The following is a 14,857-nucleotide window of genomic DNA, read 5'->3' as shown; positions in this document are numbered from 1 at the left end:
TGTAACAATTATGCAAGTAACAAGCAGCATTTAGGCTTGTTCACTGAAGTTAGAAACAGTCTCTGTGCTTTATCAGCAGACTTAACAAAGTGTCACCTTATCTGGTCAGTAAAAGCTGTCAGTAGCAAGATCACATATCAGCACAAACTGTCATCAAGGAACAAGATGTGATTACCCTCAAAGTTTCAAAGACAATACAAGGAGAATGTGCACAAAAGAGGACTTTAGTAATATTCTAGCAGCACTTGAAAAAGCTCCTCACCTCTGGCACTTTAGGAGGTGGTTTCCTGACCACTCGCTCTTCAGCTACTCTCTCCTTGATCAGAGCACAGGACACGTCCAGAGCGCCCAGCAGGGCATTGGGCTTGAAGGCCACAGACTGTGCTTCAGGTGACAGCAGCTCCAGAGTGTGATACGCTGGGTTCAGGTGGTACTGACTGCACAAATCCACCAGCAGGTCCATGAGAGCTTTCCTAGAGAGAGAGAGAGAGAGAGAGAGAGAGAGAGAGAGAGAGAGAGAGAGGAGGAGGAATAGAGTTACTAGGTCTTCAGGTCCAATAGAAAGACGTGTAATTAAAATGTGATGCAAAAGCAACTGAGAGAGTGTGGGAGAGAGAGGAAAGAAAGAAAGAAAAAAAGGTGGTTTAGCGTGCAGCACTGTCACGATGTATGACACTACGATATCGCAATGCAAAGCTGGTTGCTTCGTCTGCGCAGAGTGTGGCATGTTTAGGTTATCGCCCTTTTCCGCCTCTAGTGATAGTGTTTGTACTAAGTGCCAGCTAGTTAGCTGTTTGGTGGATAAGGTCGACCAGTTAGAAGTGCGTATCCGGAGATTATTAAGGGATAGGCAGCCAGAGGCAGCGTTAGCAGCCCCCGGTACCCTAGGGAGAGTTAGCACCCCCTCGACTCCGGCGTCAGAGCCCTCACAGCGGGGCGAATGGGTGACGACTCGGCGGTCTAGCCGGAAAGCTAAGGCTAATGCTAACACTGAGGCCAAAGCTAGCCCACCGGAACACCACGCTCCTCCGATTCGCGTGTCAAACAGGTTTGCCCCGCTCAGTGAAGCACCCACTGTGAAACCTGTTAAAAGCACTCTGGTCATAGGAGACTCGATTGTTCGACACGTGAAGTTAGCTACTCCGTTAGGGGCGCCAGCGGTTACAGTTAGATGCCAAAGTGGTGTTCCGAAAATCAAGTGGGCTTTATAGACAATTGGTTACGTTTTGAGAGCGCTGGTCTTATAGGAAGGGATAGTGTCCACCCCACGCGGGGGGTGTTGCCTTACTTTCGTGCAGCATAGCACATAGTCTTTTTGTTAGTCGGCAGAGTAGTGTAAACAGCTGCTGACAGTCCAGAGCCGGGACCAGGCCGCAGACAGACAGGCTAAACCGACCGTCTGCGATCCGCCTTGAGATTAACCTTATTGAGACTGTGTCTTTGCCACGAATTAAAACTAAATTTAATAATAGAAAAACTCAATTAGCCCGTTTAAATAACCTAATCAACATATATCCATGTTCTGATGATAGCACTAACACCTTAGATCTAAAACTTGGACTACTTAATATAAGATCGTTAAACTCTAAAGCAGTCATCGTAAATGAAATTATAAGCGATCATACATTTTTTTGTCTTACTGAAACGTGGGTTAGACCAGATGAATATTTAGGTTTAAATGAAGCCACGCCTGTAGGCTATAATTATGCACATAGGCCGAGACTATCAGGCAAGGGAGGTGGAGTCTGTATAATATACTAAAATACTCTCGATATTAGTCAGAAACAATGCGACACTTTTACTTCCTTTGAGGTCCTTTCTATTCATGTTACAAATCCGGTCACAAAAAAGAAGGCGTTCTCCTTATTTAACATTTACAGACCACCAGGGCCATACTCTGAATTTATAAAAGAATTTAGTGCCTTCGCTGCAAACCTGGCTGTGTGCAACGATAAAGTAATAATTGTAGGAGATTTTAATATTCACTTTGAGAAGGTAGACGACCCATTAAAAAGGGCATTTACCTCAATCCTAGACTCTGTTGGTTTTACCCAAAATGTAACAGGGCCTACACACTACTGTAGTCATACTTTAGATTTAGTCTTAAGATAGACAAGCTTAATATCCTAACACAAACCACAGCGATCTCTGACCATTACCAAATTTCATATGAGCTATGACTTAGCCATAATATATATACGTCTCCTCGTTATTCAACAAAGCGCTCAATAAAACCTTCTACCGCCCTACAATTTATAGAAAATCTCCCAGAGTTATCAACCCCAGTCTCCACTCCATCAGACCCAATGGAACTAGATTTACTAACCGATTATTTAGAAAATACCTTACGATCCACTTTAGAAAATGTGGCCCCACTTAAAATAAAAAGAATAAGGCAGAAAAGGCTCGCCCCGTGGTACAACGATAAAACCCGGACCTTAAAACAAACAGCTCGGAAATTAGAGCGGAAATGGCGTCATACCAAACTAGAAGTGTTCCACACTGCCTGGAAGGACAGCCTTATAGAGTATAGAAATGCTCTCACTGAAGCTCACTCAGCATATCTGGCCTCGCTGATCGAGAATAATAAGTATAATCCTAGAGTTCTGTTTAATGTGATTTCTCAAATCACACAAAATCAGGCAGGTACTGAAACAGAAATTCCAGCAACTCTCACTAGTGAAGTTTTTATGGACTTCTTTAATAATGAAATTGATAATATTAGACAACAAATTCAACCCACAGTATCAAATTCAAATCCAGCTTGGCTGTCATCTGACTTGGCTGATATAGAACAAAACACAGCTGTAGAAAAGAGCCTGGAAACCTTTTACCCACTCCCACAGCTAGAAATAGAGACGATTTTCTCTTCTGCAAATTGCACAACCTGCACACTCGATGCAATTCCATCAAAATTACTCAAAGAAGTTTCTCAATTATTGTAAACTCGTCCCTTAGTCTGGGCCATGTTCCCAAAGCTTTTAAACTAGCAGTTATCAAACCTCTGATTAAGAAACCAAATCTTGATGTCACCGTTTTGTCTAATTACAGGCCTGTCTCTAACTTACCGTTTATATCAAAGATCTTAGAAAAAGCTGTGGCCCAACAACTCGGTTCATATCTACATAAGAACCATATATATGAAAAATTCCAATCTGGATTCAGGCCACACCACAGCACTGAGACGGCTCTAGTTAAGATAACTAATTATCTTTTTCTTGCGTCTGATCAAGGCTACATATCTCTCTTAGTGCTACTTGACCTTAGCGCGGCTTTTGATACAATATAGCACAATATTCTCTTAGAAAGGTTAGAAAACATGGTTGGAATCACAGGGACGGCCCTATCATGGTTCAGATCTTACCTATCAGAACGTTCTCAGTTTGTTAGGGTAAACAATTTATCTTCCACTTATTCAAAAGTGAGATTTGGAATTCCGCAGGGGTCTATATTAGGACCATTACTATTTACACTATACATGTTACCGTTAGGCACAGTTATAAGTAACCATGGCGTAAACTCTTATTGTTATGCAGATGATACTCAACTGTACAGATCAGCCAAGCCTGATGACCAATACAGGTTAAAGAAAATGGAGGACTGTGTAAAAGACGTGAAAGGCTGGATGTCACACAACTTCCTAAACAGTAACAAAACAGAGGTTCTACTTCTGGGTCCAAAATTAGCAAGAAGTAAATTACCAGATTTAATCTTAAATCTCGCCGACTTTCCAGCCACACCTGGCTCAGCAGCAAAAAATCTTGGCATTATAATAGATTCAGATTTATCATTCGATCAACACATATGCAGCATCACTAGGACAGCTTTTCTACATCTTCGCAACATTGCCAAGATCAGAAATACCCTGTCCCTGCGTGATGCGGAAACACTAGTACATGCCTTTATTACTTCTAGGCTAGACTACTGTAACGCACTACTGTCAGGATGCACGAGCAGGAGTTTAAACAAACTCCAACTAGTCCAAAACGCCGCAGCCAGGGTCCTCACTAAAACTAGAAAATTTGAGCATATTAGTCCAGTGCTATCATCACTTCATTGGCTGCCTATTAAATTCCGTATTGATTATAAAATCCTTTTATTGACTTATAAAGCCCTACATGGTCTTGCTCCCGAGTACTTACAAGACCTTATTTCTCATTATGAGCCATCACGACCACTCAGATCACAGAGTGCTGGCTTATTAATAGTCCCCAGAATTCAGAAGGTTTCAGCTGGGGGAAGAGCTTTTTCTTATAAAGCCCCCAAACTCTGGAATGATCTTCCAGAAACTGTTCGGGACTCAGACACAGTCTCAATCTTTAAGACTAGGCTGAAAACTCACTTGTTCAGTTTAGCTTTTGGTAGCTAATGTTCCCCCTTAGATAAAGGCAGCAGATCCAGGGGTCCATGGACACAGGGAATTATAGTAAACTGAGACGCTGGTGCTGTCGTCCCGCTGCTTGCACGCGGTCATTCAGGTTTGTGGACGGTGGAGCGGAGGGATGCCGAACTGTTTCAGAGTGCTGCCGTGTCTGTGTGTCCTTCTGGTTCTCTCCTGTTAGTTAAGCTGTCATAGTCAGATCTGCCGGAGTCGTTAGCCACACTCTGGAAATGTTTACATTCCTTGTTTATGTACAAACGGATAGAATAAAACTAATTCCATTTACCTGCTTTCATTCCGAGTATACAATTCACCCATATGTCTGGCTGGACACTGAAGGACGACTGACTGCTGAGCCCTCCTGCTACCCACTTCAGACCACCTGCCCACGCCCCAGCTACCACCACCTACCTTGGAGTAGCGGCCCACCCTACACTGATGTTCTCATAGACTCCTACTTATTCCTAATACTAATATTACTGCTATTAATATTAGTAGTATAATCACTTTTAGGTAGTTTGACCAGAGGAGGATGGGTCCCCCCGGTGAGCCTGGTTCCTCCCAAGGTTTCTTCCTCAGTTCTGAGGGAGTTTTTCCTTGCCACTGTTGCCCCTGGCTTGCCCACCAGGGGGTTTCTGTACATTCTAACAGTCCTGTTGAAACTTTGTCTTTTCCGAAATTCTGTAAAGCTGCTTTGTGACAACATCCGTTGTAAAAAGCGCTATACAAATAAATTTGATTTGATTTGATGATTTGAACTGTGAGAATTGTGGAGATGCGACAATGCATCATGGACAATGGACATTACTAAGATCATCTGATGCAAAACAACACTGACCCGTCACTCCAGCATTCCTCAGGTCTCTTAGCCTTAGTGTTGTAAGTTGTACAACAACACAAGTACAGTCATAATTTTTCTCCTACTCCTGTTACCTTCACTGAGCATCAGTAGATTTTACATTTATATTTTACATTTATGGCATTTGGCTGACGCTCTTATCCAGAGCGACTTACAATTTGATCATTTTACACAGGTAGGCCAAGGTGGTGTTAGGAGTCTTGCCCAAGGACCCTTATTGGTATAGTGTAGGGTGCTTGCCCTGGTCGGGGATTGAACCCCAGTCTACAGCGTAGAAGGCAAAGGTGTTAACCACTACACTAGCCAACCAGCCAACCAGATTTCAATACCAACTTTTTTTTTTTATTTAAATTTATTATTTATTATTATGATTTCCATGGCCATTTCCATTAATTGGTTCATTATAGCTTTGATTAATGGATTAGTGTGGCTGGTTGTCTGCCAGTAACTAAATATTTCATGTCATACACAATGTTTCTTTCAACAAATTAAAAACACAGAGAATATTCCTCCTTTTGCACAATGCTATTTTAAAATATTCCAAAAGCTCAATTTTCAGAGACCAAAAACACCAGATCGTGGATAAAAAAAAAGTAGGCTACACAAAATGATCCATATCCGTGTAGAAGAGTAGGTCAATGTGCTTTGGCAACAGTGGTACAGTTTAGACCAAAATGCAGCTCATCCCTTCAGCCCACTGTATTTATTTTTGCAAAACTAACACAGAGCTCAGTGAAGCACAGACAACACCACACTGATTTTTTAACTATAGTATTACTGAGGTTTACTCCTTTACCACCATGAATGTGTTATCTCTAGGTCCTTACACTTGTTTTATGACATGCCCAGCCAAGTTCTACCACACTTATACAGTAACACAGGCATCCATACCTGAGTTCTACCACATTTATACAGTAACACAGGCATCCATACCTGAGTTCTACCACGTTTATACAGTAACACAAGCATCCATACCTGAGTTCTACCACACTTATACAGTAACAGACATCCATACCTGAGTTCTACTACACTTATCCAGTAACAAACACCCATACATGAGTTCCACCACACTTTTACAGTAACAGACATCCATACATGAGTTCTACCACACTGATACAGTAACACAGACATCCATACCTGAGTTCAATCACACTTATACAGTAACACAGACATCCATACCTGAGTTCAATCACATTTATGTAGTAACAGACATCCATACACAAGTTCTACCACACTTATACCACTCCATACCCGAGTTATACCACTTATACAGTAACAGACATCCATACCCAAGTTCTACCACACTTCTACAGTAACAAAGACATCCATACATGAGCTCTACCACTTATACAGTAACACAGACATCCATATCAGAGTTCTACCACACTTATACAGTAACACAGACATCTATACATGAGATCTACCACACTTACACCACTCCATACCTGAGTTCTACCACACTTATACAGTAAGAGACATGCATATCTGAGTTCTACCACACTTATACAGTAACACACAGACATCTATACATGAGATCTACCACACTTACACCACTCCATACCAAAGTTCTACCACACTTATACAGTAACATAGATATCCATACCTCAGTTCTACCACACTTATACAATAACACAGACATCCATACATGAGATCTACCACACTTATACAGTAACATAGACATCCATACCAGAATTCTACCACACTTCTACAGTAACACAGACATCCATACCTGAGTTCTACCACACTTATACAGTAGCACAGACATCCATCTATACACCAACACAGATAAAGCATAGCATAGATTCTATTCTTGCTCAAGAACAAATCCCAAATAAGAAAACAATAGTGATTGAAAAATTAGTAATAGTCAGAAATTTCGGACTAAAAATGAGGCCTAACGTGCCAATTAACTTATACTAATGTGCAAGAACTGTTCATAAGTGTAAAGGCATGAAGAAACCCACTTTTCTGGAAGCTGGCTGTTCCAGCCCTCATTGGGTTGATGCGTCTGTTTGAGGGGAGCTGAAACAAGTGATGACCCCGATGTGATGGGTCAGCAATACTTTTCTCTGCAAGCTTTTCAGTTCTGGAGGTGTGCAGATCTTTTCTGCAAGTCTGATGATGCAGTTTGCCTGATGATGCAGTTTGTGAGTGTTGTGTTTGGTAAAAATGTTTAATTTCTGAAAGCTGAATAACAAGAGCAAATCAAGCTTTTTATATTGTTTTACAGATTTTACAAATGCAGGGTTAATATGTAAGAACAGAGAACTGGCTTTCTGTCATGTTTACTGATGGTCTTAAGGAAATGAAGGTGTGAACTTGAAATAGACAAGTGCAAACTGCATCATCAGGCAAACTGCATCATCAGACTTGCGTGCGTGCGGGAAAGCGTTGAGACTGTTACGAACACCGATTACAACAGTGAGTGTGAGCATGGATGTGCATTAATTAGCAAAAACAAAACTGAAAGGAGTGACTGCATGAAATATCTGTGAATTGTTTTTATACTGTAGGCACCATACACTCACTCGCCTCTTTATTAGGTACAATGGCTTTGTAGCTAATTTATTATGTTCAATTGCTTGTTAACACAAATAGCTAAACTGCCAATCACATGGCCGCAACTCAATGCATTTAGGCGTGTAGGGGTGGTCAAGACAACTTGCTGAAGTGCAAACTGAGCGTCAGAATAGGGAAGAATGGTGATTTATGTGACTTTGAATGTGGCATGGTTGTTGGTGCCAGACGGGCTGGTCTGAGTATTTCAGGAGCTGCTGACCTACTGATATTTTCACACACAACCATCTCTAGTGTTTACAGAGAACGGTCCAGAAAAGAGAAAATATCCAGTGAGCAACAGTTGTGTGGACGAAAATGCCTTGTTGATGTGAGAGGTCAGAGGAGAATGGGCAGACTGGTTCAATATGATAGAAAGGCAACAGCAACTCAAATAACCAACCAAAATCTCTGAGGAATGTTTTCAACACCTTGTTGAAAATATGCCACGAAGAATTAAGACAGTACTGACGGCAGAAGGGGGTCCAACCTTTTACTTGCAAGGTGTACCTAATAAAGTGGCCAGTGAGTGTATATGATGTACATATAGGTCCATGAAAGTGTAATTATTTTCTGCCAGATTAAGACTGGTGTGTTTATATGCTCACTCTGCTCAAAAATCTGATGAAAATCTTCGTTTACATGCGCACTACAAGTCATCCAATCCAAAATGGTGCTCATGTGTGGAGTGGAAACATCACACGAGGTCCAGTCAGAGTGAGATGAGTTTCCAGTTGGCACGCTTGCGTTTTTAATTGCTTTAAAATGATGTCAAGACTCAGAAAAACGTATTTCACATGTGCTAATTACAACCCCAATTCCAATGAAGTTGGGACATTGCGTTAAACATAAATAAAAACAGAATACGATGATTTGCAAATCCTTTTCAACCTATATTCAGTTGATTACATTACAAAGACAAGATATTTAATGTTCAAACAGATAAGCTTTATAGTTTTTTTGCAAATATTCACTCATTTTGAATTTGATGCCTGTAACATGTTCCAAAGTTGGGACAGGGGCAATAAAAGACTGGGAAAGTTGAGGAATGCTCAAAAAACACCTGTTTGGAACATTCCACAGGTGAACAGGTTAATTGGAAACAGGTGAGTGTCATGATTGGGAGCATCCCTGAAATGCTCAGTCCTTCACAAGCAAGGATGGGGCGAGGTTCACCACTTTGTGAACAACTGTGTGAGCAAATAGTCCAACAGTTTAAGAACAACATTTCTCAACGTACAATTGCAAGGAATTTAGGGATTCCATTATCTACAGTCCATAATATCATCAAAAGATTCAGAGAATCTGAAGAAATCTCTGCAAGTAAGCAGCGAGGCAGAAAAGGTTTTTATTTATGTTTTACACAATATCCCAACTTCATTGGAATTGGGGTTGTAAAGATGGTTGAGAGGACAATGTCAGACACATAAGCAGGACACCCGTCCCTCCGACGTCTTTCCACTAAGAAGTGGACGCACATGCGCAGAACATACTCACATGCTCCGACTAGAAATGTAATCAGATACAGAACATTTACATGGCTATTATTCTTCTATTTAAGGGATTATTTACAGGATTAGCCACCTTGTTCAATCGGATAGAAATTGTATTCTGAATGGCTTCATTCGCTCTAGACCATTCGGATTGAAGTGTATACATGAACAGATTCTATTCCGATTGAGCTATTAGTTGGATTATTAATTAATTATTAAGCCGCATGTAAATGTGTTTCAGACCTTGACCTACATTTCCTATAATCCAAAAGACAACATGACCAACACAAAATACAGTTTTTAAATGATCATTTCACTTATTAATAGAAAAAAGTTATCCAAGGCTAACTGGCCTTGTGTGAAAAGTAATCGCCTCCTTAGTTATGCAATCAACCAATTAACCAGACTTAGAAGCCAACTGTGTTCAATTAAAATAGATACACTCAGTCTTGATTTCTGCCATCCCTGTTGAATCTAAAGATCATTTAAACAGAACATTTCCAGTAGGGGGGAGAATCTTTAGGCACCTCATGATTCGATGACTTGGGAGTTTTAAAGCAAAGTATTTGTAATGATCCATAATGTAAATGCATTATGGATTAGTATAATCGGGTGGAGGGGGGGTGGTCGCTGTGTCAGTAAAATGCATGCAGCCCTGGTTCTCAATGTCTGACTATGTGACTGAAGGTCATATAGCAATGAAGTCTCGCCTCGCCAGTAGCTACAATAAGACAGAGATTAAGACAAACATTTGGAGATGAATGGACTTATTTGCATTTATAAGCACTGCAGTTCCTGGTACGTTAAATCTGCAACAAGAGATTGTCTCTCTCTAAAAAGATGCGAAGATGAAGTTGCTTCTTTTTCGAATTTTCCTGTTCCACCTTAAATGGTGCAGCAGTTACATTTGGCACCTCAAGCATAATTTAAGGTGGAACGGGAAAATTCAAACAGGAAGCTGGCGAATGAGAAGCGACTTCAGTCTCGTAAATCAGTCAAACATTGAGACATTTAACAAGAAACTGCTCTAGTTTTGAGGAAAAGTTTTCTGGCGGAGATGGAAGGAAAGCGGCTACAGCTAAAGCTTAAAGCAGAGCAAAGTAAGTCTGCACTCTCGTTTATATTTTTAAGCCTATACTAGGACATAAGCACATGCTGAGACATACTGGACATTAAACCAAGGTGGTTTGATTTTTGTGGAAAGGACAAAATGTCTCTTCTTAACATTTGGGTTGTGACTCCTGACCGAACTTGGCTTTAATACACAGTGTGCCGGTCAGATTTCTCACTCATCCAGTTGCATTTTTGTTATGTGCTGCAGACTGTCCGGGTACTGTCCTTACCCACTTCCAAGTTTCGCCTTTTATGTTCCATCAACATTACATTATAAATGAATATTTCGAAAATTGATTTTTGACATTTATGAATCGATTCAGAATCGTTCATGTCCGCACTGTGATGCATCTAAGAATCAATTTTTTCCCGCACCCCTAATTTCCAGCAATGTGAAATAGGCTGAGAGACCTGGAAGTTACTCCAGTGAACCACAATGACAGCCATTCTCTCTAAATGGAGAAAACCTGCACCTGCTGCATAGTCTTCTCAGAAGTGGCAGACTAATTGAAAATTCAAAAGTGCAAGATGACTTGATCACAGAAAAACCCAGATCCACATCTAAGGTACTGTAAGCCTCGCTCACCTCAGATAAGGTCAGCGCTCATAATTCCACAATTAGAAACAGACTACACAAAAATGGTATCAGTGGGAGAACTGCAAGGCATACACCACTGCTAGTCAGAAGGTACATAAATCTCACATTTGCCAAAAACAACTTGATGATCCCCAAGCCTTCTGAAGTAATGTTCTGTGAATTGAGGACTCAAAAATGAAACTTTTTGGAAGACCGGGATCCCGGTAAAGCTAACATAGCATTCCACAATTAGAACATTATACTATGATCAAACACAGTAGTGGTTGTGTAGTGGTGTGGGGATGTTTTGCTGCTTTAGGGCCTGGGTGACTTTCCATATCTGACAGAACCATGTATTCTGCTCTCTATCAAAAAATCCTTCAGGACAAGGTCCATGCACGATCCGTGATCTGAAGTTCAAGTGCAAGTGGGTTATGCAGCAAGTCTGCGATTGAAAGTTTAAAAGCAAGACCGTTTCTGAATGGCTCTAAAGACAAAAAGGTTTTGGAGCGGCTTTGCCAAAGTCCTGTTTTGAAGCCCATTATGATGCTGTGTCAGGACTTTAAACAGGCAGTTCATGCTTGAAAGCCCTTCAATGTGGCTAAATTAAAGCACCTCTGAAAACTGGGCCCGAATTCCTCCACAGTGATGTGAAAGACTGATCTCCAGTTTTAGGAAGCTTTTGGCTGAAAACGTTGCAAATGATATTGACACAAATAGTTTTGGGGCAATTACTTTTGCATATAGGTGGTATAGGCATTGCACAACCTTTTATACTTTGTTTGAGAACCTTTAAGTGTAACAATGTTCATGACAGTATATGTCTCTCAGTCATTTATATACATGTTGTATGATCTCAGTCAAATTTAATGATCTCATTGTGCTTACAGTGTAACTTTGACTATGTCATAACATTATTGCTGTAAGATATTCTGTCCTTATCACATATGTCTGTCAAACTCTGTTTCTTGTCAGTTTAAGGATAAAGTTCTTGTTATTCATGCATCTACACTCAGCTCTATCTTGTAGATATGGCACATGTCCAAGTACAGATATATGGCCATGTTCCTCTGCTTATAAAGGCATGGTTATTAGTTTAATCATTCACAGTTCCTGTCTTCCTAAAAATAGTAACATATACTGTGGTATCTCACTGTTCTGATCTCGGTTGCATACAACGCAATGCTGAGTCATGACCACTCCCTAAAATGCAGTGCTCATTAAAATGGACAGAGTTCACTTTAGCAAATGTTTGACATTTCTCTGTCAAAATAAAGGGATGGCATATTGTTATTGATGGGGTTAATTATTAGCCTTTTTTAATTCTATTGCTCACCAACGGGCCACAAACTAGTACTGCGTCAATACTGCGTATTGTTTGATATCAGGCCGCAACAATGCAGCAGTGAAAAGGGGAGTTCGCAGCTTAACTCCTGAACTCCATTTTATTGCTATCAATGTAATTAATATTATCATAATAGCATTCTTTAAATGAAAACTTCATGACTTCCATTCAATTTTACAGAATTTTAATCATATCAGCACACATCACATCTCTGTATGGGCTTGTTGGGTTAATGGAAGTCAAAATTGACTAAACTGACAAGCTTAATAAATCTTTTAGTGGGGCTGCATACCCAGCAAAAAAGTCAAGAACAAAAACAATCTAAAATATGACACCATATCCATGCAGCAGAAAAAAACAGCCAAGAACAATATGAGGCAACACTCTCCTAAAATGCAGTGAGTACATGGTGATGCATGCAAATCCTCCTTCATGAATTAATGCATCCTTTTATACCAGACTGAACCAGTTTAAACCAGTGCAGCAGTGCGTTCAAAGTTAGTTTCACTTTGGTTTTTTGCCACTTGACACAATTTACGAAATGTCTACAGATTTCACATCCCACAACATGCAACACTTTCCTAAAATGCAGTGAGTACATGGTGATGCATGCAAATCCTCCTTCATGAATTAATGCATCCTTATACACCAGACTGAACCAGTTTAAACCAGTGCAGCAGTGCGTTCAAAGTTAGCTTCACTTTGGTTTTTTGCCGCTTGCCACAATAGAATTGTGTACAAAATAGTGTGCTTAGTGTGGGATGATAATTGTTTGGTGGGCCTGCGTAGCCAATCATGTACATCATGGCATCGTCCAATCGCATATCGAGGCACGGTCCTCCCTAACCCCCATCAGTCCATAAAAACCACTGTGGGCTGCGCATTGACATACGCTGTTACAAAGTTTGGGAAGCCCAGGGCTAGATGTTTACATGTTTCCTATATGTTCTATTATCCAAATTGTGAGCTTAATAATATTTAATAGCCAAACAGACATTTTAAATGCTTAAATGAGAAAACAGTTGGCTAATAACACGAATTAAACAGTAATGTGTTCTAGTATTCAGAACTGACTTCGTTTGTTTTTGAAGAGTTGTAAAAGTGAGAAAATGCAGCTTACATGTCACAGATGGGTTTGTTCACTCCCTGAATTCTCATTATAACCAATGAAAACCTATGCAGGACAATATATCATGCTCATTTACGTAAAAGCATTTAGAATTCCCTTACTGACTTTGGTGAGCAAGACAAAACAAACTAACATCATAATTGTGCCCTTAATCTGATCTTACTCTGAAACATAGCACAAGCAAGTCATCTGAGCTCTTGTGCTAAAACCACAGGATGCCAAATGCTGATAAACACACAGACACACACACACACTCACTCAAACACACACACACAAAAGAATACTCAGCACAGGCAGAGACTTCCACCTTAGGTCCTTCAGCAGATAAAAATAAAAACCAATCTCAAACAAAATCTCAGGAACCCAGCCTTACAAATAGAGCCTGATTGATAAATTGGCATGCCGATATTAATATAAGCCAGTTGCAGATAACTCACTATCAGCGTACACAACAACCGATAAGCGACCAAAAAACAAAACAAAACAAAAAAAAAAAAAAAAAAAAAAAAAAAACAGAAAGGCGGAAGACAGACCCTTCAAGAATGAGTCAAGAATCAGTTGTGAGTGTTGACTGATATGCTGTGAAACAAACACATCTCAAAACGGAATTCCGGTACAGTAAAGAGCATCACAGCATGTTCAGTTGCTCCCATGTTATGCCTGAAAAAATCCTATTTGGAAAACTACAGGGTGACCCAAAGACCCGAGAGCCTGTCTGCATTTACACTTACCTCCTGTTGCTAATATTATAAGACCCTCCCCTACACCCCATAACTCCCCACTTTCTCCATCTACCCGGCTCAGAAAACATGATGGAATATAGAAAGATGCTAATACTGAAGGGTGTGGAGGGGGGTGGTGGAGGGGTTGTTGCAATAAAAGAAGCACCAACACCGGAAGTCCTTTTCTAAGAATTATTACATATGAAGTAGAGTTGGATGCAAAATTAATGACATTTGTCCTGGACAGGTATGTAAATGTAGGACACAAAGAGTTAATCTGTTTGAATGGCTGAGTTTACACAATGAATTCACAAGCAAGTCCCTCCTCAGTAATGAGCTCACCTAACTGAAAGCCATTATCAACATGAGCCTGTCTTCCACTGCCCATAGGTGGAGCCATTCAGCAGCACTTCTATACACTCACCAAAATTACTTTCTATGTGGTTGATAAGGTATACGCCTTGATAAGGTATATGAACCACTTTTAAGATCCCTGGGACCAAATTATAACCCCCAGTCTAAGAAATCCTGCTTTGCCTATTCTTGAGCAAATTATCAACACACAAATCAATACGAACTGATTGCCATGTGTTTATAGCCTTGTAACTTTGCCATCTCCTCAGACAAAATAGACGCTAGAGCTGCATGCCCACTCTACCTAAATGTTGTCGCTGTACAAAGA

At 40.4% G+C, this 14,857-nt stretch overlaps 1 protein-coding gene across 13 annotated transcripts in view; it reads right to left on the bottom strand.

The window, feature by feature from the left end:
- Positions 1-14,857, bottom strand: part of cobl (cordon-bleu WH2 repeat protein) — a 110,615-nt gene that overhangs the window by 66,289 nt on the left and 29,469 nt on the right. For all 13 annotated transcript variants that reach the window (XM_017700830.2, XM_017700832.2, XM_017700836.2 and 10 more), the window contains exon 4: positions 263-473. In XM_017700830.2, the coding sequence (XP_017556319.2) occupies positions 263-473 (211 nt within the window). The remainder of the gene's footprint in view (positions 1-262; positions 474-14,857) is intronic.

The sequence above is a fragment of the Pygocentrus nattereri genome, chromosome 3 (genome assembly GCF_015220715.1).
Source record: "Pygocentrus nattereri isolate fPygNat1 chromosome 3, fPygNat1.pri, whole genome shotgun sequence".
Taxonomy (NCBI): domain Eukaryota; kingdom Metazoa; phylum Chordata; class Actinopteri; order Characiformes; family Serrasalmidae; genus Pygocentrus; species Pygocentrus nattereri.
This window is presented reverse-complemented; position numbering and strand designations above follow the sequence as displayed.